A 26,676-nucleotide genomic window follows, 5' to 3' on the forward strand; every position below is an offset into this window, starting at 1 on the left:
GTCTCACGCAAGCTATGTGACTTTGTTGAAAGAACTCATTTTTGGCAATAAAACGATCATTTAATTTGCGTTTTATATCACCATTTAAGAATGTTAACTTTAATATAGCTTTGTTGAAATTTACTTTTAGTTAAAATAATTTTTATCTTTACTATTTCTAAATTAACCTATTTTTTCACAGGGATCGACTTTATCGACTTAACATGAACAATATCAGCTCCTCACACTGTGATGTATGTATAAAATAAATGGATATATTTATAGAATTCGTTTTTTTTATTGCAGTAAATAATATTTTATTTTTGGTTCACAGAGAGATTCCATAAATCTGGAACCCAGCAATGTTGCTCAATGTGTCTCCAAGGGAAAATCTGAAGTGAGTACTTATTACTTTATTATTTACATAAATTAAATTATAAAAACTAAACTAAATTAGAATATATATTAAACATTATATTTTATGAATTACTTTGTTTTATATACAATACATTTATTGACAACAAGTCACCATAATTGAAGCTTAACTTAAATATTTCTTGCACTAAAACAACATTGTAAATTCATCCGACTTCTAAAACTGAAAAATAAAATACCGTAGATCTAGTTTCATGATACATTTAGCGCACTTAACCGTAGAGAAGTTGCCATTATTGCCTCATTAAATCAATTGAAACTCCTTTGTTCAGCGCAAAATTGCACACAACTAGCACTATTTCCATCAGGGATTAATCCCATTTTTAACTGAGCGGCGGGCGGCGGCATATTTCATAGCGGGAGCTCAAAGCTGCGTTCCACTCGCTATATTAAGGCCGTTAATTTTGATTTACAATCGCGGCGTAAAAGCAATATTTGTTTTATTCCCCGTCTCCAAAGATTGGGTGATTGTTGCGAGTTACCGCACTGCACGATCCACTAATTCGATAATGTTCAAGACGCGAGTGATTTCTGCGCTCGAGTGAACCTCTGTTTTAGGGTACTGCAGCGTTTGTAATTGATATAACGACTATTTTATAGATATTATTGTACAAGCAATTTTTTTTTCTTTTTCTTGGCTTCAGTATGTTTTTACACACTACAGTGTCTGAGTCTATATGTTACATAGTCTATTATTGGCTCGTCAATAATAAGATTGATGTTTGAATTGTTTTTTTTTTAACAAACTGCTATTAGACTATCATTTTTCAAAACATTGATATGTTATTACTAATTTAATGATTCTTTACCCGAATTGAATATAGCAATAATTCAACATAACTAAATTACCTCACAAAAACAATTTTAGAATTGTTTATTACGTTTAGTGTTTATTCTTAATAATATTAGTAACTAATTAATAACATAATTAGGAAATAAGAAAAGAAAAATTCTAACATTTTCCCACAAGATTTTCTATAAACAATATGTCGAGGAAATAAGCTACGCCAGTAAAAGATCGAACTTTAGTCATAGAGCGGAAGTAAGGCAATAGACCACATGCTACCCTTCAACTCTTGCTATGAAGAAAAAAGTAAATTTGTTTTATTAGTATTAAAGAGGGCCATAAAAAAGAAATATCCCCGAGTCTATCACCCTGATCGTGGGAGGAACGACTACTCGTGAAAGCTATAATCAAAGTTTCTCGCTGTAGACGAGTTTTCCTTTCTCTAAACACGATGTCGTAACACGAAAGAGGCTGGAAAAACGCCGACGGCGAAATTCTGTAAGCGGTCACAGGACCGACTCGTTTTACCGATTTAAACTGGTTGCTTGCTTTCTTTGTTACAGTAACGGAGAAAAACACATAGATAAAGAACAATTATTTATAATTACAAGTTGCTTCACTTATATATAAGTATTATATTATCTGAGACTGTAGTATTTATTTTATATACCGTTTTATTATTTCTATCATTAAAGTTACAAGATGATATAAAAGCGTCTAAAATAACAGTATTCAACATTGAATGTAAAGTTACTTAAAGAAGCGTCACCAAGAAAAACAAGTCTAGTATTCGTCGTTAGCAATGCTAATGAAGTTCGTATATCAGCACCAAGAAGCTATTTGATGTTAAAAAAATAAGTACAGTTCAGTGAGAAAACCATTTGTTAAAAAAACGCGAGGAAAAGTAAAGTCCGCCGTAAATCTACTTACGTACAAAGTGGCGAATAATTAACGAAATGGACCAATCGAAAGCATTAGTTCCGAATGAAGTTATGCGAGAGCCCGGCTAAGTGCCGTTAAAAGAAACTTAGACGTGAGCCTGATTGTTCTCCTGCTTAATTCTGATTGTTTCCGAGCGCAAAACACTTCTGTTCACGTCAGTACAACAGCTGAAACGTTCTAAGTATATTAATCCGATAATTACTTTAGAACAATCTCTAGGAAAGTTACCTCTGTGAGGCCGAATCTAAGAGAGCGTGGCATAAGTTTTTACGCAGTAACAAATAACTTGAACTAATTGTTTATGCCGTGCCTATTGTAAAAAGTAGATTATATCAACACACTTTAATATATATATGGATATTTAAAATCTCACTTTGTAAACGAAATATAAAAACCACTCGTATGATAACTCTTAAATCAAGCAACGTGACAGCCCGACCGGGACAAAAAGCATTTGTGGTATTTCTATTCCGTCCTGTATTTCGTAAATTTCAAAATCTGACAGAATATCCGTACAATAGTCGTGCTCGTGGACGGCTCTCGTCGTGACGTAGAGAAAATTAGTTTCAATCTCTCGTCCCGCCACGGCTACCGCAGGCCCTTCTATTCGTATAACTTACTATATTGCTTTTCAAAATATGTCAAAACAACTGGTGATTTTAATGTCATTTTATAGTTTTGAACGATCTCGGTTTTAGCTTTATCGCATATAAACAATATCCGCTTATAATAATAAACATGCAGTAACTTTACTTCAAAAATTGGAGGTCATTTTGCAGCTATTTGTATAAGGCACTTATATTAATTATCTTCATATCAAATTTCATTTATATTTCTTACTTTACACATAAAACGCACATAAACAAATATGCGGACGTAATATCAAGCAGATATACTATTCAAACAGAGTCAATCAATGAGTCCCTTTTAATTTTATGAAAAAATACTGAATGACTAGAACGAAATCGTTTTATTTCATCAAGACCAAATCAGGTGTGTCGTATTGCACAACAATAACAAAACCTAATAAACGCAAACATGAAGCAATCGTTCATTTTGAGCCGCGTTTTATTCACTAAAGCGGTCATCGCATATTCCTGTCGTACGGAATATTAATGTCCCGTTCAATATTTATGTTGGACGCAAATTTGCATAATCACAGCCAGCGAACACTCACCCACACTTGCCCGAATTACTATTATTTCGATAAAATTTTCGATGCACCCAATATGTATTCCTTCATTGCAGTTCATTTATTTATCGTATCGGCTAACCAATTATCCGTATTGCACCAATTTTGATTGAAATGTAAGAGAATGAGTGAATTAACTGTAGTAATTAGCCTCAATTCTGATTTATGCATTTAACTTCAATGGCTCTTTACCTAAATTAGACGCCGATTAGTAGAATTTATAATAATAAATACATTTTGACGTTTATGTTACAATCGTAAGGTTGTAATTGTAAGTACTGTAGTAGGTATTAAGCTATCGTATACTGATTAAATATTATTATTATTATATTTTTCCTCTAAGTAGGAAATAACATTATCATAATATTAGAAACCCGCCTTGGACTCGGGGTAGTATCATTAGGCCGATAGAAATATTATAATGCCTTAGCCTTTTCTTTAGAATTGTTTAAAAGGATAAAAAAATCCAATACATCACTTTATGTCTATTTTATATTTTTAAACAAATTATTTTGTATAAAATAAATTAGGGAATATGTAATAGCAGCAGTTTCTAATTAGCGCGAAAATATGAGTACATTATATTAATTAACTACATACTATGTGCTCAAAATGTTTTTTCACAGTTCATGTTTATACTAACCAAATAATGAAACGAAATTCAGATTATGATTTATTGAGACTGCTTAAATCATAATTAACTTTTTGAAACAATAAAAATAAATATTCGTAGTAATAATAACGATTATAAATGATTACCCATACTTTTTAATTCGTTATAAAATATATGTAGTAAAAGAAAAAAGGATTTACTCTAAATTCCGTACTTTACTTTCAGTTCAATATCGATACTTTAGTGACTACATTATTTTATACAGGTAGATAAGCTGTAAGACAGCTTGTGTTTGTATGTTAAATATTTTATATAGCATTCCATATCTAAGGAAAATATTGATAATATTGTGTATGGTCGGATCACGTAGAAATCAATGGATAGGTTATTATGCAACTCAGTTTGGTGTTTGCGTATAGCCTGAATTTATATATACTCGTAGCATACTCTCTAAGCCAAGCTGAGCTAAGCATACAAAACTGCGAACATCGATCAGCGAAAATCATAACATAATATTATTATGCCTATTATTAATATTCTTTTGCATTTGTTAATATTGTTTTCTATTACAGCACTTCGATTGCCGCAATCACGTCAGGGTAATCCAGCCAATGGGCGATGGTGCAAGGCTGTACGTCTGCGGCACAAACGCGCACAGCCCTAAAGATTGGGTTCTTTATGTAAGTGTTAACAAATTAAATAATTAATATGAAAAAATATTATATTGTTATTAAAGTATTATATTTTTCGTTTTATTGAGTAAAATTGGTCTAAAAATTAAGACCTCTGTCTAAATTCCGTTCAGTAAAATAAAACAAATGATGCACAATTACTCAACTCCAAATATAACAGAATATTTTTTCCCCGACTTACGAAATCATCAAACTTTATCATTTTGTATGTGGTCGAATCTCAATTCGACCACATACAAAATGACAAAGGACAGATAAGTTTTCCTCTTTTCCTAAACTAACACTTCAAAGATTTAAAGCTGCATAAGATGTATTTTCACGCGCTTTATTATACTTATGACGAATAACTCAAATGATTCATATATTTAATTAAACAAGGCTTGGCAACAAAACTAAGTTAATTGAATGGACATTACACGAGCTTTAAGTTAAAGCCGTCTATCTTAAGCCGGATATCTTGGCACTATACCATTACAGGCTATTATTATCTTTAGATCCACTTCAAGTTATCCCAACATGAGCCTTGGACACGAGCCAAAGACGCAACAGTTCCTAGGATATCCGCACATATGTTACATAAATAAAACACAATAATAAATTTCCTTTTATTGCACGTTTTTGCACGAATCGTACTTAAGCCTCCATTCTTCGTGCAAATGCACCCGCAACGTACAGCAATAGCTTGGCGCCAGGAACCGCGACAAATTTCACGGATACTGATTTCAAATGACGCCGTAAGATGAGAGCAGATTTTTCCTTCACGTTGAAGTTTCTAACCGAACGACTCCGTAAAGCTTGCAACCAATGAAAATTTTACGTGGAAATGTATCTACGTCCTAAACATTTTGAATGGAAAATTTCCATTCCATATAACCTACCCAGTATTTATGTCGAAGCATCGTATACTCGTATTTTAACGGGACTCGACCACTCGAGCCGGCCCGAGTGTGGCGCGGCGTTAAGTCGAGAAATTTTTATTAAATTATTTTTAAAGTCATAAAAAAAGCTTTTCACAATAGGTATCGAAAGCAGACCGCAATAAATTTCCTGTGCTCTGTTCACCTCTCACTTACCCTGCTCTTGACTTTCATATAATTTTATGATGTATCGGCGGTCGTTTTGACCCTTCACACGTTTTATCGCGTTTCAGGCCGAATGGATAGCAGTTTTTACGATCGTTTTGCAAATTTTCATTTTTAAAGTATGAATACGATAATAGGATATTACATGCCACGAAAGCGCATCGTTTTTGACGCTGCTAGCCCTCAACGGTACTTCCCGATAACGAAAATATTGGTTCCATTTTTCGAACGCGCACTCTTTCCGAAATACGTTTACTGTTTACTTTTAAATTGAAATGGTTACATTACTCTTTATTTATTTTTGAAATGAATAATTCGTAAATAACTAAGTCTTAATTAAACATTACGATAACAAAACGTTTATTGCCTCAACTTTTATACGATACATCTAAAACGATAAATCCTATTAAAAGTCGGAAACACAACGCAGTGTGGTTGAAAATTGAAAATATATTAGGTTTGTGGGGAAGGAAACAGTGAATGCGAATGTTGATACTTGCCCGCCAATCTATTCCACAGAGCAAAATGCTAATAGAGACAACATTTGGTATATAATTAATATTTCTCTTTGACTAAACTTATTATAATATTCATTATTTCAATTTTAATTATTTCATGTAGATTTGAATGGTTAATTAATAATAAATTAAATTTCCGAATGCAGCAAAGGTTTGCAAAAAACTTGACGGTGCCATCAACTTTGATCTAATCGAAAGTAATTTTATTTTTAATCGCGATTGAATTGTAGTTCAGTTAATTTATTCTCAGATGTCATATTATAAATTATAAGGCAAAAATATTGCGGTATAATCTGTGGTTTGAGTAATGCGTTCACTCCCTCGCTAAGGGTAAGGGCGCGTCAGTTTCAAAAATTGAGTGAAATCACATGTACGCAATTGATAGGCCAGTAGCGGTGACGCACTTGCTACAGGACGGTTTCACATACTATTTTGTTTAGAAATAATCCATAGACCATACAAAATAATTGATTTATTTCATTATTAACATATAAAGATCAAAATAAACACCTAAATAACAATAGAGACACCTACACAAGCATTTTGTATATATGCGTGGGTGTATCAAAAAAAAACAAGCGCTTCAACTTTATTTAATATTTTAGTACCAATATATGTTATAGGTTAAGATATTTTCAATTAAAATTACAGCGTTTCTTGATACTTTCTCAAAAAGTGTGTGCGTAGCCTTACTGCAACCACCAATTTATATCTATTCTGTTACAAATGGCGGTTTTCGATCGGAGGGACATCGGAAACAAATGACAGACGCGATTGCATTCCAACCGCTTGATGTTTATTGTTTTATTTTCGTGTTCGGGCGATGATAAAAATACAATTTTTATAATAAATGTCGATTCCATCATGTTAAAATAAACTTACGCTCCGAAGATACCGTTACGAAATATTAAATTAAATTATTCAATTCTTTGAGTGTCGTTTTTTGAACTCCTCGAACGCGAAGCGAGGAGAAGTTCTATTATTACCTAGAAATCGCGTCTCTCTCATCCCAATTTATTTCTCCAAACTATATATTGCATTTATATAATAAAAGAAGTATACTATACTGTATGCTCATAGCATGAGAACAGTTCAATAATTATAAATACAAGACTGTTCATTTAGATTATTATTAATTTAAAAAATATCATGGCCATCCGTTAATCTCATATATATATCGATATCTCCTAGAATATTCTATCTACTGAATTCTATCTCTGATATCTACTGAATATTGTATATTTTATTTCATTAATAAATAAAATAAAACCCCAAACTGACATTGCAACTTTAGCCATTTTTTGTATACAAATATATAAACTGAAAATCTTAGTACCTAGTATCACGATTATTACATATATGTATATGTCGCCACGGCTTCGCACACGTTTTAGGGATTGGTAGTCAGGTTACAGGCATAAAAAGTTGACTATATCCGACCTTGCAGCCTTCAATTTGCTGCTAAAAATTTTCATCAAATTTGGTTCAGTAGTTTGTCCGTGAAAGAGCGACAGACAAACAGACAAAGTTACTTTTGCATTTCGACATCATAAATACATAATATTTTTTACAATTAATTATTACTGTCAGTAGTCAAAATAAAGGCTTATAGCATAACATCAGCATAAATAAAACATGAAATAAACATAGACATAAAAACCTCGCAATTTTGCTTACTGAAAGAGAATAAATAAACAATGAAATGCAATCGTTATCCTGAAAAGATTAGTCACTGTGAGTAATAAAACGAAAGTGATTCGAAACAAACAGAGGTATCGTTTGTTACCATTAGAACCTGTTTACACATTTACGAGGCGACTTTTGAACTAAAAACACCGAATTGCACTGCGATGATTTCAAAATTCGAATCATTTCAAAGATTGTATTTAAGTTTGTAATTTCTTTAAAAAAATATACATAATTGCGCACATTTTCAGCTAATGCTATACAAATATAATAGTTTGCTTAAAATAGTACGTTGCGATAATTTTTAAATGTTTTCAGTTTTCATGTTTGCTTGTTTCGCACGTGACATTGGCGAAATAATCTGTGCCCTCTCCGCACAAATATAAGTCAAACTTACAAAAGAAAAAGTGTTGTCATTTTAAAAATAAATTGCATTTAAAAACGACCGTGAGTCTTAAAACGTCAACGATCTAATGTAAACGTTCTCTTAAATCATTCGCATAACAATAGAACAATTTGTATAGCTAGCAGATTTAAAACACATCGCATTCATCTTGTTCGAATAAAATGCGATAAGCCCCGCTTATTGATTGTTCCCATTTAAATTGAAAACGTTAAATCTGTTGCTCGTCACACGACTGAAATAAAAGTAATAAAGGTACGGTCTTGTTATGCAAAAATATTAAATTGATGATGATTGATATTTCATAAAAGAATTATAAATTGCGCTAAAAGAATACATTGATAAATTTTAAAAGTATTTTAATAAGCATTTCGGTTTTCATTAAGTAATGAAAATTTTCAAATTAATCGCATACAAACGATAGTACCGCTGGTGAAATAAGCTACACTAGCGGTATTTTTTCATGCGGAAATTTAAGCGTATATTTTATTTCAATTGGCTGCGGCGATCTACTTGTTTAGTGTCATACGCCGCCATCATTACCACAATTATAACGAGTGTAGGCCGCGACGCCGTCGCCGCGTCGAGAGCACTCTGCAAAATCACTTTATAAGCCATATAGTGCATTCAGCTCGCACGCAGATGCTCTCATATAAACATTTTTCTACTAGAATTTACGCTGGCCGTTAAACTTAATACGAACTACGTCTAAAACAGTAGCTATTCAGACGTTATACTCGAACATTTTTATCGTTTTCTCTCATTAAGATTCTAGTGGGTGGATAGCAAACATGAGTTTATGAAGGAAACTTGCTTCAGTGCTCGTACAGTTGTTTTCTTACGGCGAATGCTTCGTTCTGAACTAAGCAATGTTGATATGCGAAACACGGGGTAAAGTTTCTGTGGGAGCGCAGCAAATTGAAGTTTTGCCGAACATCAGTTATGACAAACCTAATATTCGCTTTTAAAGTTATTTATGTACAGATTTTGTAAAGTTACTTCGAAGACGTGAACGTAATCGAAAATCATTTTCAATTTTATATTTTTATTTAGCATTTGCATAATGCCAATGTCGATCGAAGGTACGAATATATCTATAAATAGTATAAACAAAGTCACTTTTTGTTTCTGTCTGTACCTCCGCTTCCTTCTTTTAAACCACCACGGATTTTAATACAGTTCTCATTAATAGAAAGCACGATAAATGATGAAGGTTTGTATATTTAATTTATATCATTTTGTACAAATTTCCTGAACTACGACAGTGTTTTGTCAAATAAATTATTTCTATATACTTGTAAGACTAGCTTAACCTTATGAGATACGTCAAAAACATTTTAGGAGACATCATCGTTACCAAGATATGTGCAACAAAAAAATCGTTCGCGTTACAAGTTGTCGGATAACTGACTGTAGCAATAACATTTTGACCTTGGCAGCTAAATAGATTCGAATATTAATCTATAAGGTTTCACAATTATTATTCATATTTCGTGTTATAACATACTTATAAATAAATCTTATAAAATAAATATACCTGATAAATATTTTTTTTGCAAAGCGCAATTCTTAATAAAATAAAAAGTAACATTTATGGCTTTTTATGAACGGTTATCATTACCATACCATTAATAACACTTTTAAAATAAAGTTCTTATTACATCACCTAAAACTACTCTAGGCATGATTAATACAACAATTATTTTAAATCTGCATAGATTTATGTCTTTTAACTTTATATATTAATATTATCTGGAAATCATCCAAATGAAAAGGAACACAGAAAATTTCCAATTTAGAATGTTCCAAGACACGTTTCCGTGCGAGTAAATACTTTTCGATACATACATGTTGTATATACATGTTTACGGTTAGCATGTACAATCCAAACCCATATTTCACGCGACAACGTAGCTCAGAGCTCAGGTGCAGTATCTATCCCATTCAGAATTAGGAGCCAATATCGCCTGCTGTTACATTCATTGCACGTTGTTTTGTGATAGCGCCACATAAAGGTACCATTGTAAACACTGTAATGCTTTGAAATTTGTAGAGCAATTACTATTACAGTTTAAACTTCCTGTTCTAAACTGTTTGCTTTATTCTGTTATTGAAAATGTTATTATTCGATTATTCATTTAACAAGCGTTACATAAAAAAAATTTTTTAATAGTACTTACTTTGATCTTCATTTTATACATAAAAGGATTTCTTAAAAAAATACCTGTAATTATATATTTTCAGTTTCTTTAGTCACAATTTTGTACCGTCAAGCTAAACAAGTTTACATGCAAGCATGCATCAGAAATATTTTAATCTATTTTTTTTTTCATAGCGTAAAGAATAATGACGTTCTTTCCCAAATTAAAATTTTTAACTTATAAGGACCTCGTTTCAATCTTTCTGTACGAATATTCTATTTGCTTCTTCTAATTGACTTTGAAAAAAAGTTCGAAATTGACACTTAATCTAAACAGTAAACTATCGATTAATGAGACAAAATCAATTTACAATAAAATCCTTACAATTTCGATAGTTTGTAATCTTACAAGTTAGTTTAATGACTTATCATTTTAACTCAAATTGGATCTTCTTTTTTTTAAATTCTCATTTTAAGAAGTAAAGTGTCACTTGGGTGACTAGTTGCTCTGGAAATTGGAACTTTAAATCAAAAACTTCATAATATTAAGTAAGGAAACTAATCATGTCAATTCGGACACATAGATGTCACCCAAACCGTGTAACCTGCAGTAAGCTTTAAACTTTCCTAATACAGCCCTTCGCTTAGCAAAAGGACTATTTTAAACATACAGAGAATCATATGATAGTATTGATATTCAAATATGCTTCAAATATCCAACAAATTAAAGCATATTTTACTCAATTTTAAAAGAGATGAATGTTTTTACATTTAACTATTTTACAAAACATAATATCACCTTTTGTATTTCTATTACAATACATATAACCAGTTATGTGAACCAAATATCAATATATGTAGAAAATCTGATACAAACATAATATTTCATCGCCACCATTACGATATACATTTCATATGACAAAGTTCGTTCGATCTCATTATCTGATAGTGACAGAGTTGCCAAAACTTCACTCGCGGCATTCGATAATTTAAAGATCCTTTGTGTTTCAAAGCCACCCCATCACAATAACGCACGATGACTAAATAATATATGCATATTGTTTCAATCAACACTAAAACATAGCCTTCTATGTATAACATATATATAAGTACAGAAGAAGTACAAATTTGTCTGATATTTTATATATTGTTTATTGTATTATGTTTAATTTAAAGTTAAGGATGAATGAAGCCGGTGTAAAAGACTATAACTGCGTAAAGATATAATAGTGTACAATTGTCAGTGCGAACATAGTCACTCTATTGACTCCATCTCATTAGACTCCACTGGAAGATATCAAGCTCAGAAGCAACGTTACATGATTTTCAAAGCAAAGGTTTGCTAACCGAATTGCCGAACTGTGGGATTTGACTTTATTTTTTTACTGCAAAAATTAATAACTTTTAATGTTTCAACTCTGGATTTAAATTTAGAATCCACAGCGAAATAAAACATATGCCACAAGACTAACGAGGCAATTGATTATTATTATTGATTTCTTTTACTATATGTAAGTTTTAAATTATATTTAATATAATATGGTAATATACTCATAAGAGACTACTCTTTTATGAGTATATTATATAATTACTAGACTTGAAATAGACACCTGCCGACAAACGCCGATCAATACCGTACTCGAAGCTAGTCCTGATTTTATGTTAATATTTTCTTATAACAATATTCACGGACCCAGTGATTCTAACACACATATGCTTTTACTCACTAATAATAAAAAAAATACACTCAGGCAATTAATAACCACTTATTAATTACTTAAAATCGAAATAACGAAGTCAGATATTCATATAAAACTAGAGAAATTTGAAAAAGGTAATATATAATAAACGCAAAATGTATGCTAAGCTACGTTTTTAATATTTCATTGTCTCTTTTATTATTAAATATGTCTTATTATATAACAATATCTATCTAAAGTATAAATATTATGAATTGTCGGGGCTTTCTGCTTATTACTCAATTGAAGACATTTCTTTATAAAACGAATTATTTCATTTCGCGTTAAATATTACTCCACTTTTGTGAGTCTTACTGTCAAATTGAAAAAGATTTTTTAATCCGGTAGATATATTGAATCTTCTAGAGATTAGCTCATTCAAGCAAAAAAACAAAGAAGTCTTCAGCTTATTAGTATATATATGCTTCTAAATGATTTCACTCGCTATAGCCTAGATATAAATAGATTGCACATATGTACATACGTGCCATCTGATCTACCACATAGAATCCAATGCAATATGACACCTGAGTTCACTTGTTTCACTTTATACGACCTTTCCGAAGTTTTTACTTTTACATCTAAAATTTTTACAGCTTGCTTCAGTTTACAACCTCTTTGCACATGATATTACAATAGTTGTAAAATAAATATTTACTCTTTTTTAAACTTGTTTTATTTACTAAAATTCTTAATAGTTTAAAATTATCAGTACGAACATAACAATAAAAATCGTTTCTATTTTTTTAGTAATATTATCGAAATACTTAATACAATAGTTGCATATAACTTTTATTTGATCTACCTCCTGTTTGTTTATACGTACAATTGCCAGCAAATGAAAATAGAACATTGAGAATAATATTAAAATGTTCCAACGTAAAAACATGCAAATCCCTTTTACAAAGTTTCACTCAATGTGTAATAATTGCCACAGCGGACGATTCCTTTCTGAAGCTCGAAGATGCTAATTTTGTAAACAAACAAAGCAAAGGCCTAATGAAGGTTGCGAGTCTGTCCACAACTTTCTTATTCTACGAAGGAAGGCCCCGAGCTCTTCCGTCCGATTCATTGAGTTGTTTACTCTGGACTTACGCTCACTTAGATGAAGAAAATAATGATGTACTCACTGTGAATAGAATACCAATGTTTTTATTTTATGTAGTTCAATATTGTAACGCGTACTGTCTTTATTTAATTGAATTAATGAGTCGTCATTATTCTTAATAAACATTAGCATTAATGATAAACTCTTCATTGCAATTTTTTCTGCGGAATTGAACTACAAGTGAGACCTTTTTTTCTGACGACAGCTCACGCCTAGTTAGCCGATTATTAGAAAACCCTTAAGAATTAGGATTCATTAACATTAAAGCTTATATATAAAGTAAAGGACTTTACATCCAATAATAAAATAAATTAGTTAATGAAAACTGTGATCATATTCGTAATTCAAATTGACACCTTAATTGTTTCAAAATCATTGTCATGTAGTTTGGTTAATTTTAGCATTTAATTTAATTAAATTGTATTTACTGGTTACGTTTGAACACGAGATCATCATGATTTATTTTATTATGATGATAAATACACTATGTCCTTTGTGTATTTACCCGACTTAAGAGTTGAAAGTAAAGAATAAGGAAAGGCCATTGTGCCTAAGGCGTCCGTCGGGGGCACGTCCTCGCACGGCTAATTTAATCCTCGGCTTATTGAAATAAAAACGACATAGGTTTTCGACAGGTGCCGCGGGCTAAGCGAGGGATGGAGGGGAAGGCGGGTCACAGGTGCCTCCGATGGTCGCAGCGTCGTTAAAATTTACATAAAGTCTCAATCCACCGCGACGGGCCTCGCTGCCCGCCCCACGTTTATGCTACATTTAGTAATTTTATGATAATTTCGAAAACCTTACCGCCACCCATCGCATTATACTAATAGAGGAGTTCGGTAGAAAACGCCTATACGATGCTGAAAATATTCGAGCTCCTTTCAAATAATAAGTTTCGGTCAATAAATCGCGTCGGACGTGAAACGGACGTGGATTTTTTGGAAAAATTAGTCGCAGATGTGTTTTCGAGTACAGCCAGTTGGAGGGCGGTGCGCTAGACGCATAAATTCACATGACTTGTTTTTTGAATTGCCTTTGATTAATTGCACATAAAATCGAAGTGTAAAAATATATTCAATTTTTAAATTCGTTGAGTTTAATATAAATTCTAGGTACTAATTCTGTAAACATTTTCCCTAAGGTCGTATTTAGCACCCACTTTGTTAGAGGGGAGAACAATTTAGGTGGAAATAAAAATAAATGGAGTTGTTTTGTTGCAGTCCAACCTGACGCACCTGCCTCGTCACGAGTACGTGCCGGGCATCGGCATGGGCGTCGCCAAGTGTCCGTACGATCCGGCCGACAACTCCACCGCCTTGTGGGTGGAAAAAGGCAACCCTGGCGCCCTGCCCGCTTTGTACTCGGGAACTAATGCCGAGTTCACTAAAGCAGACACCGTGATCTTCAGAACTGACCTGCATAACTTGACTACGGGTCGTCGGGAATTTTCTTTTAAGCGGACTTTGAAATACGACTCCAAATGGCTGGACAGTGAGTTTACAGTATTATTGTAACATGATGAGCTAAAACCTTACTCGATCCTAAAGTAACATTTAGATATGGAATAATCCAATCAATGGAACTGCCAAAATTTGTGCACAAATATCAGCTCTATCCCAACTAATTATTATACAAACAACATATGATAGACGCAACCATTGTCCTAGAAAGCTTGATGAATGAATTCGTTAATCAGTGAATCGCTACATCACTGATCAGCAATCAGCTGTAGGTTGCTGGTAATGATTAGAACAATTGATACAAATTATCGGCGCTTACACGAATTAGACTGGAATCGGCCTGTTCGCAACTAAACAATGGAAATTAAACTGTTTTCGCTCTAACGAGCTGTAATGTGCCCCAATCTTTGCCCGTTAATTTGGGTGGCGCAGTTACGAAAATGGAAATGCTGCGACAAATTTTCTTGCCCTATAATTGCTTCACTGTGTATCGTCATTTTAACTTTAAATTCGAGGGCACAATAAGAACTAAATGTGTTAAAATCATTGTTATAATCTTTGATCATGTTCAATTTATATTAAGATAAATATATTCATAGACATTGGTTTAAGTTATGAAAATAATTGCATAGAAAACAATAGTGCAATCACGTATAGTTCGCAAAGCAACATCATCTAACTAAATAATGCATGTGACCGATTTTAGTCCCGTATTTGCGGTAACGTGCCATTGTATATTAAAGCCATTCTGATCATAACGCTTCGATCAAGCGAATAGAATTCACCTAGCCTAATTTAGGACTATTGTTTCATAACTAGATAATATACCAAAAAATTAAATGTAATATTAATATATTTATTTTTGAATGCATCATACATAATATATTCATAACTAATTAATAGATTATTGATTAGTAATCATTAAATTAATAGTTACTAATTTATAACATCGGTTTAAGAGCTATTATTTGTAATATTATAATAAGTACACAATTAAGCTTTAAATAAAATAATATCCAAACTATTAATGACAACTCAATAATACATTAACGTTAATCCGATATTTTATTTTATTAATTCTCTCGCAAGCGTTTTTAAATATTATTTAATCACACATATTGAATGTCTTTTCGTGAAAAATATCCCGGTTTATCAGCTCTATTAATAGCAATCAAAAATTTTATAGGCTTCGAAGCTTATTAAATTTTAATGCTTCTTTAGCTTTATTAAATACAGGATAATCTCACCTATGGAAACAATACAATATGAATAAGGACTTATATCGCTGTTCTGATGGCGATAGTGTCACGTGTCTTAAATCCTTAACACGCGGCGATTTCATTTCGGCTTCCAACAAATGAGCACGTATTAATGCGAGCCGCGAACGCCTCATATATGACATAATTGACACACGGCTTCATCTAATATTTATTGCATATCACAGGGAATAACAGCAATTTGATACTATGGTATTAACATGGGAACGTTCCGCTGCGAATATATAAAATTTATGATTGTAATTAAACCAAAATATAATGTTAGCAGTTAAATGTAATGTCATGGCAATGAAACCTTTCGACTTACATACATTATAATATTTATTGAAATTAACAGAAACGGTAGTGTGCTGCCTAATTTATTGATGTCACTTATTAAGTTCTAAATTTAGGGATTTCAGTAATTTATTAATTTTAATATTTTTGTTCCTTTGTTAATAGATAGTCGTATACAACATTTTTACAGCATTAATAATGTCTATAAATGCTTACATAATATTAGATACATATTAAATATTATTATATTGCAAAAATAAAAGGTAATAAATGGATTAATTATTTGTGTATTAGAACCAAACTTCGTCGGATCATTCGACGTCGGAGAATACGTGCTTTTCTTCTTCCGCGAGACTGCTGTGGAGTACATCAACTGCGGCAAGGCGGTGTACTCACGGGTGGCGCGAGTCTGCAAGCGAGACACAGGCGGGAAGAATATTCTCAGCCAGAATTGGGCCACATACTTGAAGGCTCGTCTCAACTGCAGCATACCAGGAGAATTCCCGTTCTATTTCAATGAGATACGTAAGTAACATTGCAAAATTTTATAAATGTTTTAGTCTTACATTAAGTATACCATGATCGATATTACTAATAATATCTATATATACTACTGCAACATTCGTAATTAATGAAATTCTTATTTACTCTTATTCACGCTCATATATATCCTACATTTTAGTGACTTTTTGTTAACACTCGTAGGTTATATAAAATGATTCAAGGATTTATGTCATTTTTAAATTTCAGTAAATTTAAGTAAATATTAATAACCAGAAATTACTGATTGAAAATTTCTCAAACAATATTTTTTTTTTTCGAATCACACACGACACACATATCCTAATATACAACAAAATATGACATTCGACTGCCTCGTTTTACAATGACAAATATAACCCCAGTTACGACTTTCAATAAACAAAATTTTGAATAATAAAAGACCTTCTTTCTCAGCTTAAAATATAAAGGCTGCTTTTTTAATTTGAAATGATGTCTAAAGTGTGATATTACTGATTCAATATTCTAATTAAAAATAAATATTATCGTGAGTGGAGTGGAGTGCACTGCAAAACATTTATCTTATATTTCAAGGCACAAAGCAAAAGTTCTATCTGTGCTGCATTTTCATACACAAGGTTAAATATTGTAGCAATTTTCTGTACCACTTCAAAGTACGATTCTGTGTATCCAGACTGACTTACCGAAGTTCGACAACTAACTCCGGAGCTGCACCCTAATCCCAAACATGCAAACAGTCACCGTCAATCTCGAGCAAACATTTCACTTCGATTCAATAGTGCATAGGAAGATTTAAAACGACAAAAGTCTAGCCAATTCCTCTCGGAAACCGGGGCTTGCAACTGCGCTCATATAATATTAACGTTTACCGCTCAGCCTTCACCACGGTTTTTCACGCGCCCCTATTGCATTCCTGCATAAGTTATGAGGACGTAATAGCTACATTCGAGTGTGTGCTGTGTACATTTACGTTTAAGCGTGATTAGATTCGTAAGCAAACTTCGGATAATCTGACTTCCCTTTGATTAAGCCTACGATTATGTTACTATACATTCTATAGGCTTCAGTTGTGTTGAATATGCTTTTGCTTGCAACTCAATCAGTTGTGATAGAAATACATATTGAGCCTTATACACTAATTTTTATTTGGTATCAAGTATAATTTTTTTTCGACTTTTCCCAAATTCGCTCGAATCAGTTTAAAATATTCGGAGTAAAATTAGCTCGATGCATTACAAAACAAATATATTAAGAAGTTAAATAAAATATTTTATTAATTAATATTTCTGTACGAATAAATTTTACATTAAAAAAGAACAAGTTACATTCTGTAAACGTCTTACTGCTGGACTAAGGTCTCCTCTTCTTCTTTTAGGAGAAGGTTTAGAGCTTATTCCTAATTCCACAATGCTACTCCAATGTGGTCTGGTATATTATTTGATTTAGTTATGGGCTTTTAAAATTCATTTGCGAAATATACATATATACAAAACAAATATCACAGTATAGTTTTATAACTTTAAATTATAAGTTGATCTTGATTTTGGTCTAATTAAAAATAGGTTAACGTTTAACATAACATGTGTTCCATATATCGCGTATTTAAATAATAAGGCCAAGAGTAATATATTTATAGTCGGCACGCGTCGAGCTTTCGTTTGACAACTGTTTCGTGTTGTGTTTGTAAAATATGTGTTTGCTTTTTCCCCAAAAATATCGCTTTACGCCTTACCTAAATTTAATACAAGCCTTATTTATGATCTGACAAAACCATTCTTAAGAATATTTTTAATATTTCACCCAAAATAATTTAAACGCCGAATATTATGGATATAATTTTATGTATTAAATAAAATTAATAAAATAAATTTTACTAAGCGGATTGACGGTTATAATTGCTTTACATAGTTTAATATTGTGGCAACGTCTGGTGACATGGAGATATAAAGTTCGGAACCACAATTACAGTAATTTAATAGCGAACTCGGGGAAGTTTTGACAACTGTGCATAGATTAGGTTTGTATTAGCACTGATAATTTGAATTATTTGAACGGTATTTTGCAGAAATATGACAGCATTTACGATTAACTATTTATGTAAATTATATTTAATATTAACATTATATTTAATTGAGTTCTTTTAAATATAAAAATATATATAAAACACCCAATACATATCTAGTAAATGTAGTTTAGATGTAATTTATTTATAAAGACCAAAATAATAATAAATTGTATAAAAAGACATACGAATTAATTTAGTTTGTATAAAAATATTTTTACCCATAATAACAGAAAGTATATCTTGGATCAAATATTAACTCTATTTTCTATTACCTGGTATTAAATACTCTACGCAGTATAACTCGCTAAGTTATCGAACAAATTTCAGTTAGAATCTCAAGGGAGGCGTTAAAAGCGCGCTCATTATACTGAAATATTAACTTTGTACGTAAGGTTATTCTGAATGTAATATATAAGGGCGAATTTGGAATAATGACTTACTAATATCATTATATTATGACTGTTTAATATTATATTGCTTATATTTGATTTTTATAAATTAACTAACCGTAGAACCGATGAGATATCCCATTGGAATATACCGTAACGTTGTTCTTTTACTTATAAACAGAAGATAACTATGGCGTTATGTATTTTTATCTTTATCAAATTGAACCCTCTTTCCGGCAGAGAGTATCTACAAGGTACCCGGTGATGACAGTCGTTTTTACGGAGTCTTCACAACAGCGTCGACGGGGCTGATGGGTTCTGCAATTTGTACTTTTACAATTGGAGACATTCAGAAAGCATATGAAGGCAAATTCAAGGAGCAAGCGACGTCTAGTTCAGCATGGCTACCTGTAATCAGCAGCAGAGTCCCTGAACCAAGACCTGGAACCTGTGTTAATGATACCGCATCTCTGCCTGACACAGTGCTTAATTTTATAAGGTAAGTTATTGCACACTGCCTTTAAGATACATTTTCTCGCATGAAATATAATTTGTGTAACTGCTTTGAGTCACAAACACGTCTTACTATTGTTTTTTTGTTGCTGTTTTTATAGTATTATATAGAAAGAGATAATGATTTACTTGGTAAATAAATAAAGTAGCTAAACTATGTGATTTTTCTCTCATTATTTTATCAATCATTAAAATTAATATAAAATCATTTCACGCTTCATGACACTGAAGATTAAGTTCACGTTAAATATTGTCACATTTTGAACACAGTCGCACTAGTCTTTCCGTGTTGCCGCCCTCATTGAAATCCACAGGCACTTTTATCTAGCGACACGTCCTGTTAATTATCCGGCGCTCTCGCCTCGGGAGTGTTCAATTATTTTTTTTCCCACTTTTTACATAATCCTCAGCGTTGAGATTTTAACACTTCACCTGAACCAGTCGGGCGAAAATAATACATAGAGATTTTTATTCGAGCTAGATTGAATTTTTTTAATTAAATGAAGTATGCTGTTGTTGGCGTTGAAGTAACGGCTTTTATCTGCGATGGCGGCACGTTACTCTGGTCCGCTCCGCGTGTGTTGTCGCCGTGTTCCCGTCTCTTCGATATGTCACTCCTCTGATTATTCATTCTGAAATAAACGTTTTCATTACGTTAAATTATAAATTAGCAGACAAATAAATATTTTAGAAAAATAATGTTTTAGTATCCTTGACTGAGCTTATTTCAGCTGATATATATTTAGAACTTCTTTGATACAGATTTTAATAATTTTCACATAGATATGTTGTTTATTAAGGACCTTAAACTAGGTTAATTCAGGTAAATTATAATTTTCAACAAATCGACCTCGTCGGCTGATAAGGGTTAAGCCTTTTATTTATTTGTTTATTGGTTATCTTAAAGCGGATTGATTTTATAAGCTAATTATAGAAAAATGAATTTCAGGATAGTAGAGATCTTTATGAGAAGCAGAATTGGTATCATAACATTGTCAATTTATTTTACTACTCCATCCTAAATTTCCATTATTAATTTATTAACATAATGATTGAATTTGAATGTATAATATTATAAAATAATCTTTTATAATTGCATATAGAATAATATAACTCTTTTTTATATATTTTTTTGTATTCATAGGTCGCATCCACTGATGGACAGTGCAGTGTCGCACGAACATGAAAAACCAATATACTACAAACGAGACCTGTTCTTTACCCGCCTGGTGGTAGACAGGGTAAAGGTGGACATGTTAGGACACCAGCTCGACTACACAGTGTACTACGCGGGCACTAGTGAGTATATCTATCTTTGTCTCGTGTATTGACTTTGTACGTTTGTTCCGTTCAAACTTTAAAAATAAAAACATAATTTAATCATTACCTATAAACGTTTGGTGTGTAATTAATTAAACGATACTTCGTCTTGTTTTATCTTATGTGAAATCCATAATGACAGAAAGAGAGATTCAGTAATTTAATAAAAACTCGTAAATCTCTATATTTTCATTAAAACTCTTTCCCGTTTACACGTTAAAACAAAAACAAATTAATCGTAATGTACGGTTTTCATACACTTAATATGTCATTAACGCAATAAACTGCCGAGCAGGATTATTATTTGAATAATATTAGCTGAAAATCTATTAATCCATTCAATCCCCAGAGAACTCGGCTATAAACTGAATACATTACACTTCTCCCGTTCCGCTATCAGGTATAAGTTGCTTTAGTTATTCATAATATCAACATAAATTCTCCGGCGCGAAGGTAATAAATGAATATGAAACAAAGATATTTGAAATATATCCAAAGGTTATAAACATGTATGGTATTATTGAATACGATTTAAAATGACTGACGTAATTCAATAATATTGATTGATAAGGGTTGAAGTATCCAGTTGAAGCCATGCATCACAAACAGCATCAAATTCTATACACATTCGTTGTGATTGTGCCCCGTATTGTATAATTGTATAGTTTGTATATAAATATTTATATAATAATATTTCGGTTACGAAGTTTTTAAACTTTAATTATTTAATAGAATTACAAAATTACAGAATTTATTTCGACAAATTATAAGTGTCAGTACGGTATGACATAAATTAGTAAACCGGTTCTGAGAACAATCAGCGAGGCCCCAAACTAGGGTGACACCGGGAACAATCGCGAGAGGACATAAAATTTCATAAAAGCGTAGGAATTAAAAAATGCCTGCGTACTGGGAAATTAAAAAGTAGCGGCGAGTGAAAGTGACACAAAGGCCATAATTCGTCTCGCCCTGACGGCTGGACGTTCGGATTCTCGTCCGAATGCCATCGCCGCTACCTCCCGGCGCACATTTACCAACGAAACAGGGGGATTTAGTGCAAAACACGGAAAACCGATTATACGTTCATTGTTTGTACCCAAATAGCGTGTGCAACACCTCTTTAACGTTTTTTGTCAACACTCAATTTATTAACTTTTAAAAGCTTGCACTAAAGCTTTTAAACTGTATGCCCGTTTGGCTAGTTCCCTGGCATTGCAGAGAGAGAATTTCACTTTTAGCGCTTTAAAAATTCTGTTACGGTCTTGTATTGTTCTTTTCATACCTCTATGTTTCACTACTCTAGAGCCTGTTATGTTGTAATATAAATTGTGACGGACGCAAAGCATTTAAAATGCTTATCCTCTAATCATGAATTTAAAAGAAATATTCCGTATCAATATTTAAAATGATTTCCAAATGGCATGTCTGCGTTATGGGAGTAAACCAAGCTCCAATCGTACCGTAGTACATGTTCCGGCGTACATAACCACATTTTCGTAGTCGTTTGGCGCAATGTAGAGCGCGCTCGCAGGTCGACGTAGACCGCAGAGACCTCACGTCACATTTTCAACGCCATATAAATTCGAACCACCGGTCTAAACAACACCTCCGAGTGGTAATTTTCGCCTATGTTGTTGCAATTTTCACCAATTTTCCTCGAAAATCGTTCTCGAACGAACAGCCCTACCGCGAGACTACGGAATAGATTAAGCTCACGTAGATATCTAACGAAGGGGGAGTTCGTTTACGGAACAACTTTTACGAAAGGAGAGCTACGTTTGAGTTGGCATTTGAAATGCTTGTGTGCGGAATATTAAATTGTTTAAGCGTTACCTTTGACGTTCCCTCCCGTGCTTTAGCCACGTACCGTAATAATTACTCTAACTTAATCTGCATAATGTAACTTTGTTTCTATGTTCGATAGTTGAGCAAAGCCTTTTGCTGCGTATTAACACATTGTGGTTAACGGTACGTTGATTACAAAGCGGACTGAAACTAACTAGGTCAAAATAAATTCTTTTATCTCAGCTGCTACAAAATGACAAACTTTCGTTAACCTGTGAGAAAAATAATTACAACTATGAGTATTCAAATGATAGTTAAACTCGTAGGCAATATTCAAAAATCTGTATCTCTCTTAGTTCGCTATTATTTACACTCAAGTACCGAATAAGTTGAGCAAAATTCCAACAACACAAAGAGCCTGGAGGCGTCTCGTGTAAAAGGACAGTTTACTCTTTCAATAAAGAGTTCGTTCGTGCCGAGTTGTCTGCCGCAATATTACTTTCCCGCTTAGCCCATTCCGAGTGCTTACCGCGTTATAATATGCATTAAACTGCACCGGAATCGGCGCGGTACCGCTATAGTACCGGCAAAGTTGTAGCGGCGCTCGAGGTGCCGGCAGACAATGAGAAATGAGCGTATGATGCCCCGCAATGCGGGCCCGTCTCGCTTCATTCCATTTGTTTTATCGCGCCTAAATCACTGTTGCCACACAACTTCGAGTCCGTGGGCCTAATGAAAGTTTGACAGTGACTGTCATGTACATACCCCCCCTGTTTGTCAATGCAAGGGAGCCGAGGTATCAAAGACGTTAAGAGTATTTAGAAGTTAACGAAGTTAATTAAATTCCTCGAGTTGACGTCAACACTGAGACTCTTTAGTATCAAGGGCGCCTTTGTAAACAACGAACGCAATATTTATGTTAACATATCACACACAGACAATTTCTCGTGTTAACAACGGTCTCAACACTTAATTACAACATTTCGAAACATAAAAGAAAGTTATTTATAATACGCGCCATACGCAGATGGTTGTGGTTTGTTTCCCCAAAAACTGGGAAATCAAATAGTACGCAACTCGCCCTAAGCTAGCTTTGACGTCACATGCGAGATACGGGGTTATTAAAAACGATTTAAAATTCACAGTCGGCTTTACGGTCGAGTCACCACTGGAAATATGATAGCCGTTTGATAACATCATTACACCCGAAGTCGTAAACGCTGATCCTTTGATGGTCCAAAATTCAGTTTTCATATATCGAAGAATTCATTGCCGTATTTCGACAAAGATATGGACCGCTCCATGACGGCACGTAATAATTTAACATTCAAATTTATGTACGCTTGGATCGGTAATTTGCAATCTACTTACCATATACGTATACGAGTATATTATATTTAGCTGTACGATACGATATCGCTTTTATAAGTATCGGAAACCCATTTTGCTGAGTGCATGAAGTCCAAGTTTTACCATAAACATGAAATGCGATTTCGGTAAAATGAATTGTGGAGGTGGTTAAATTATCGTATCCTGTCACGCCATATATTGCGATGTCTGAAATCGGGGAAATATTCTTCCCAAAGCGTCTTGTAGTTACTCTGACGTAGTATCGCTTCGGGGTTCATCAACTTGCAATGCTCATAAAATAAATGTGAACAATATTAAATATGAAACTCTTTATTACAAAATATTTTATGTATTCTATTTTATTAATTAAAATTGAAAATATTCATTTGTATTTATTTACGCAAATAATAATAATTTTGTAAGACATCTAATTCTAAATACAGATTTTAAACTTATCAACCAATAAAAAACGATTTCAATTTAACACAAACACAAACAATTAGTATGTTCGTAATCAGTATTCAAATCCCGTCCAGTGGGAATAAACATTGATTTTTTTATTCCCCCAAAACTGGAGGGTAGGCCGTGGTCGTTGGGATCAGGAATACTAATGCGTTCACTTTTGAACGCTTATTCGCGCCCCGCTAAAGGCGCCCAACGTTTTTTGCATAAAACATCTCATCAAAGGATTGCTTAGGTCCCGCAGTATATTGAATATCAAAAGGTGTACGGGCGAGAAATTTTTGGGGTGGCGCGGTCGCGGCATCCCTAATGCTCTGGCTAGCGAAAACCGTCTTTAAAAATACACCTTTGCAACGTGTTTGGAATAAATATTCGGTTATTATAAAATAAGAAGAAACAAGTACACAGCTTTCTCCTTTTACAAATATTTACTATATGTAACAATTGAAACGAAGTTAGATTTGAAACATAAAATTTTAAACATGTTTTTACCTAAAAAATAAATGGCTCATCGAAGTGAATCGTGTTATTTTATAGAGTTTTACAAGCATTTTATGTTATATCGATTAGACTAGTGACTTTGTGTCCTTCAAATGAAGAATACAATCGAATCCATAACGCTAATAGTCGCAGATGGATGTTTGACACAATACAGAAAATTATTCATATCGATCGAATCATAAGTAGTATAAAATCGGTCAAAGGGCTCATTCGATCACATAAAATTTCTAACGACAAATCTCATAAAAGTCGGTGGAGAGCTCGTAGGCAAACGTTAGAAGCCGCGTTTTTCGATTTACGGTGCCTATAAAATACATATTGCAATTCGTGATAAAAGTCCGCACGAATTTGTCGATATCAATCGCGAATTTATATTATACTGCGTGAATAAAATTACTAATTTTGTTCTAAGTCGTTAATAATTGATTATACTTTTAATCAGTCTTTTTAAAAGTTTTTTGTTATAAAGTATATTTTAATTAATTACATATTTAGCACAGTGAATATAAGATAATATTCTATTTAATTACAAAATAATAATTCTCTTATATTTTCTTGAACTCCCTTATAAACTATATCGTTATGAAAAATTATTATTTAGTGACTTATAAATCTGGTTTATCCATTTCAACCTTAAATTGTTTATGAACGCACATTAGCTCCCGATGTTGAACGATAAAAATGCTACGAGGACGGCTCGCATTGAAACATGAAAAAGTCGATAGGTAAAACCGTCAAGGCGTGAGAGGTGGATTTAAAGGAAAACCTATCCAATTGGCTACTGGAGAATCTATAGGTTAAGCAGGGACTTTTTATGAAAACCAATAAAGATGTTAGAGCTACTTTGTGTTTGGGAATTTATACCACTTCGAGGAATAAAACTTATATTGTTCGGGGGATCGCAAAAAGTTTTCACTTAAGGTCTGTCGAAGCGAAATCTTTATTGGATTGCTGGATTATTTCTTTGAACCTTTATTGAAGGTTCCTTGATCATTGGCCAGGAAAATATAAAAACATAATTACGATCTGCAGCAACCCTTACCTTGCTACGAATACTCCAAGTTTATTGAAAATAAACTTATTATACAGCGTCTATAAGAACGCTGGGTTACAAAGACTTGTACATTTTGTTATGATTTATGAACGAGATACACGAAACATATATTATACATATTATAGCCTTTAACTTTTTTGTACCAAATTACGTTTCGTTACGTTTACGTGTTCCGTCATGAAATTGTACGTGAACATTTTCATCTCTTTATAAAAAAAAAACTTTTTACACCGCCAGTCAAACACGCACGCGTGTCTGAAAAACCGCAATTTTCTTGTATTGCTGATTGTATGTTTCTCATTTGACGCGACCCTAAAAGAGTTTACGGTGAGACGTGCCTCGTGCTACCTTATGTACCTAATTCGTTACTAAAGACGGATATTCCT

At 32.9% G+C, this 26,676-nt stretch overlaps 1 protein-coding gene across 7 annotated transcripts in view; it reads left to right on the forward strand.

Annotated features, from left to right (window-relative positions):
• The window catches only part of LOC113399104 (semaphorin-2A), a 343,072-nt gene that overhangs the window by 297,478 nt on the left and 18,918 nt on the right, over positions 1 to 26,676 (forward strand). For all 7 annotated transcript variants that reach the window (XM_064217028.1, XM_064217030.1, XM_064217027.1 and 4 more), the window contains 7 exons: positions 182 to 233; positions 314 to 376; positions 4,521 to 4,628; positions 14,537 to 14,807; positions 16,624 to 16,854; positions 19,546 to 19,804; positions 20,963 to 21,117. In XM_064217028.1, coding sequence (XP_064073098.1) covers positions 182 to 233; positions 314 to 376; positions 4,521 to 4,628; positions 14,537 to 14,807; positions 16,624 to 16,854; positions 19,546 to 19,804; positions 20,963 to 21,117 — 1,139 coding nt within the window. The remainder of the gene's footprint in view (positions 1 to 181; positions 234 to 313; positions 377 to 4,520; positions 4,629 to 14,536; positions 14,808 to 16,623; positions 16,855 to 19,545; positions 19,805 to 20,962; positions 21,118 to 26,676) is intronic.

The sequence above is a fragment of the Vanessa tameamea genome, chromosome 15 (genome assembly GCF_037043105.1).
Source record: "Vanessa tameamea isolate UH-Manoa-2023 chromosome 15, ilVanTame1 primary haplotype, whole genome shotgun sequence".
NCBI lineage: Eukaryota > Metazoa > Arthropoda > Insecta > Lepidoptera > Nymphalidae > Vanessa > Vanessa tameamea.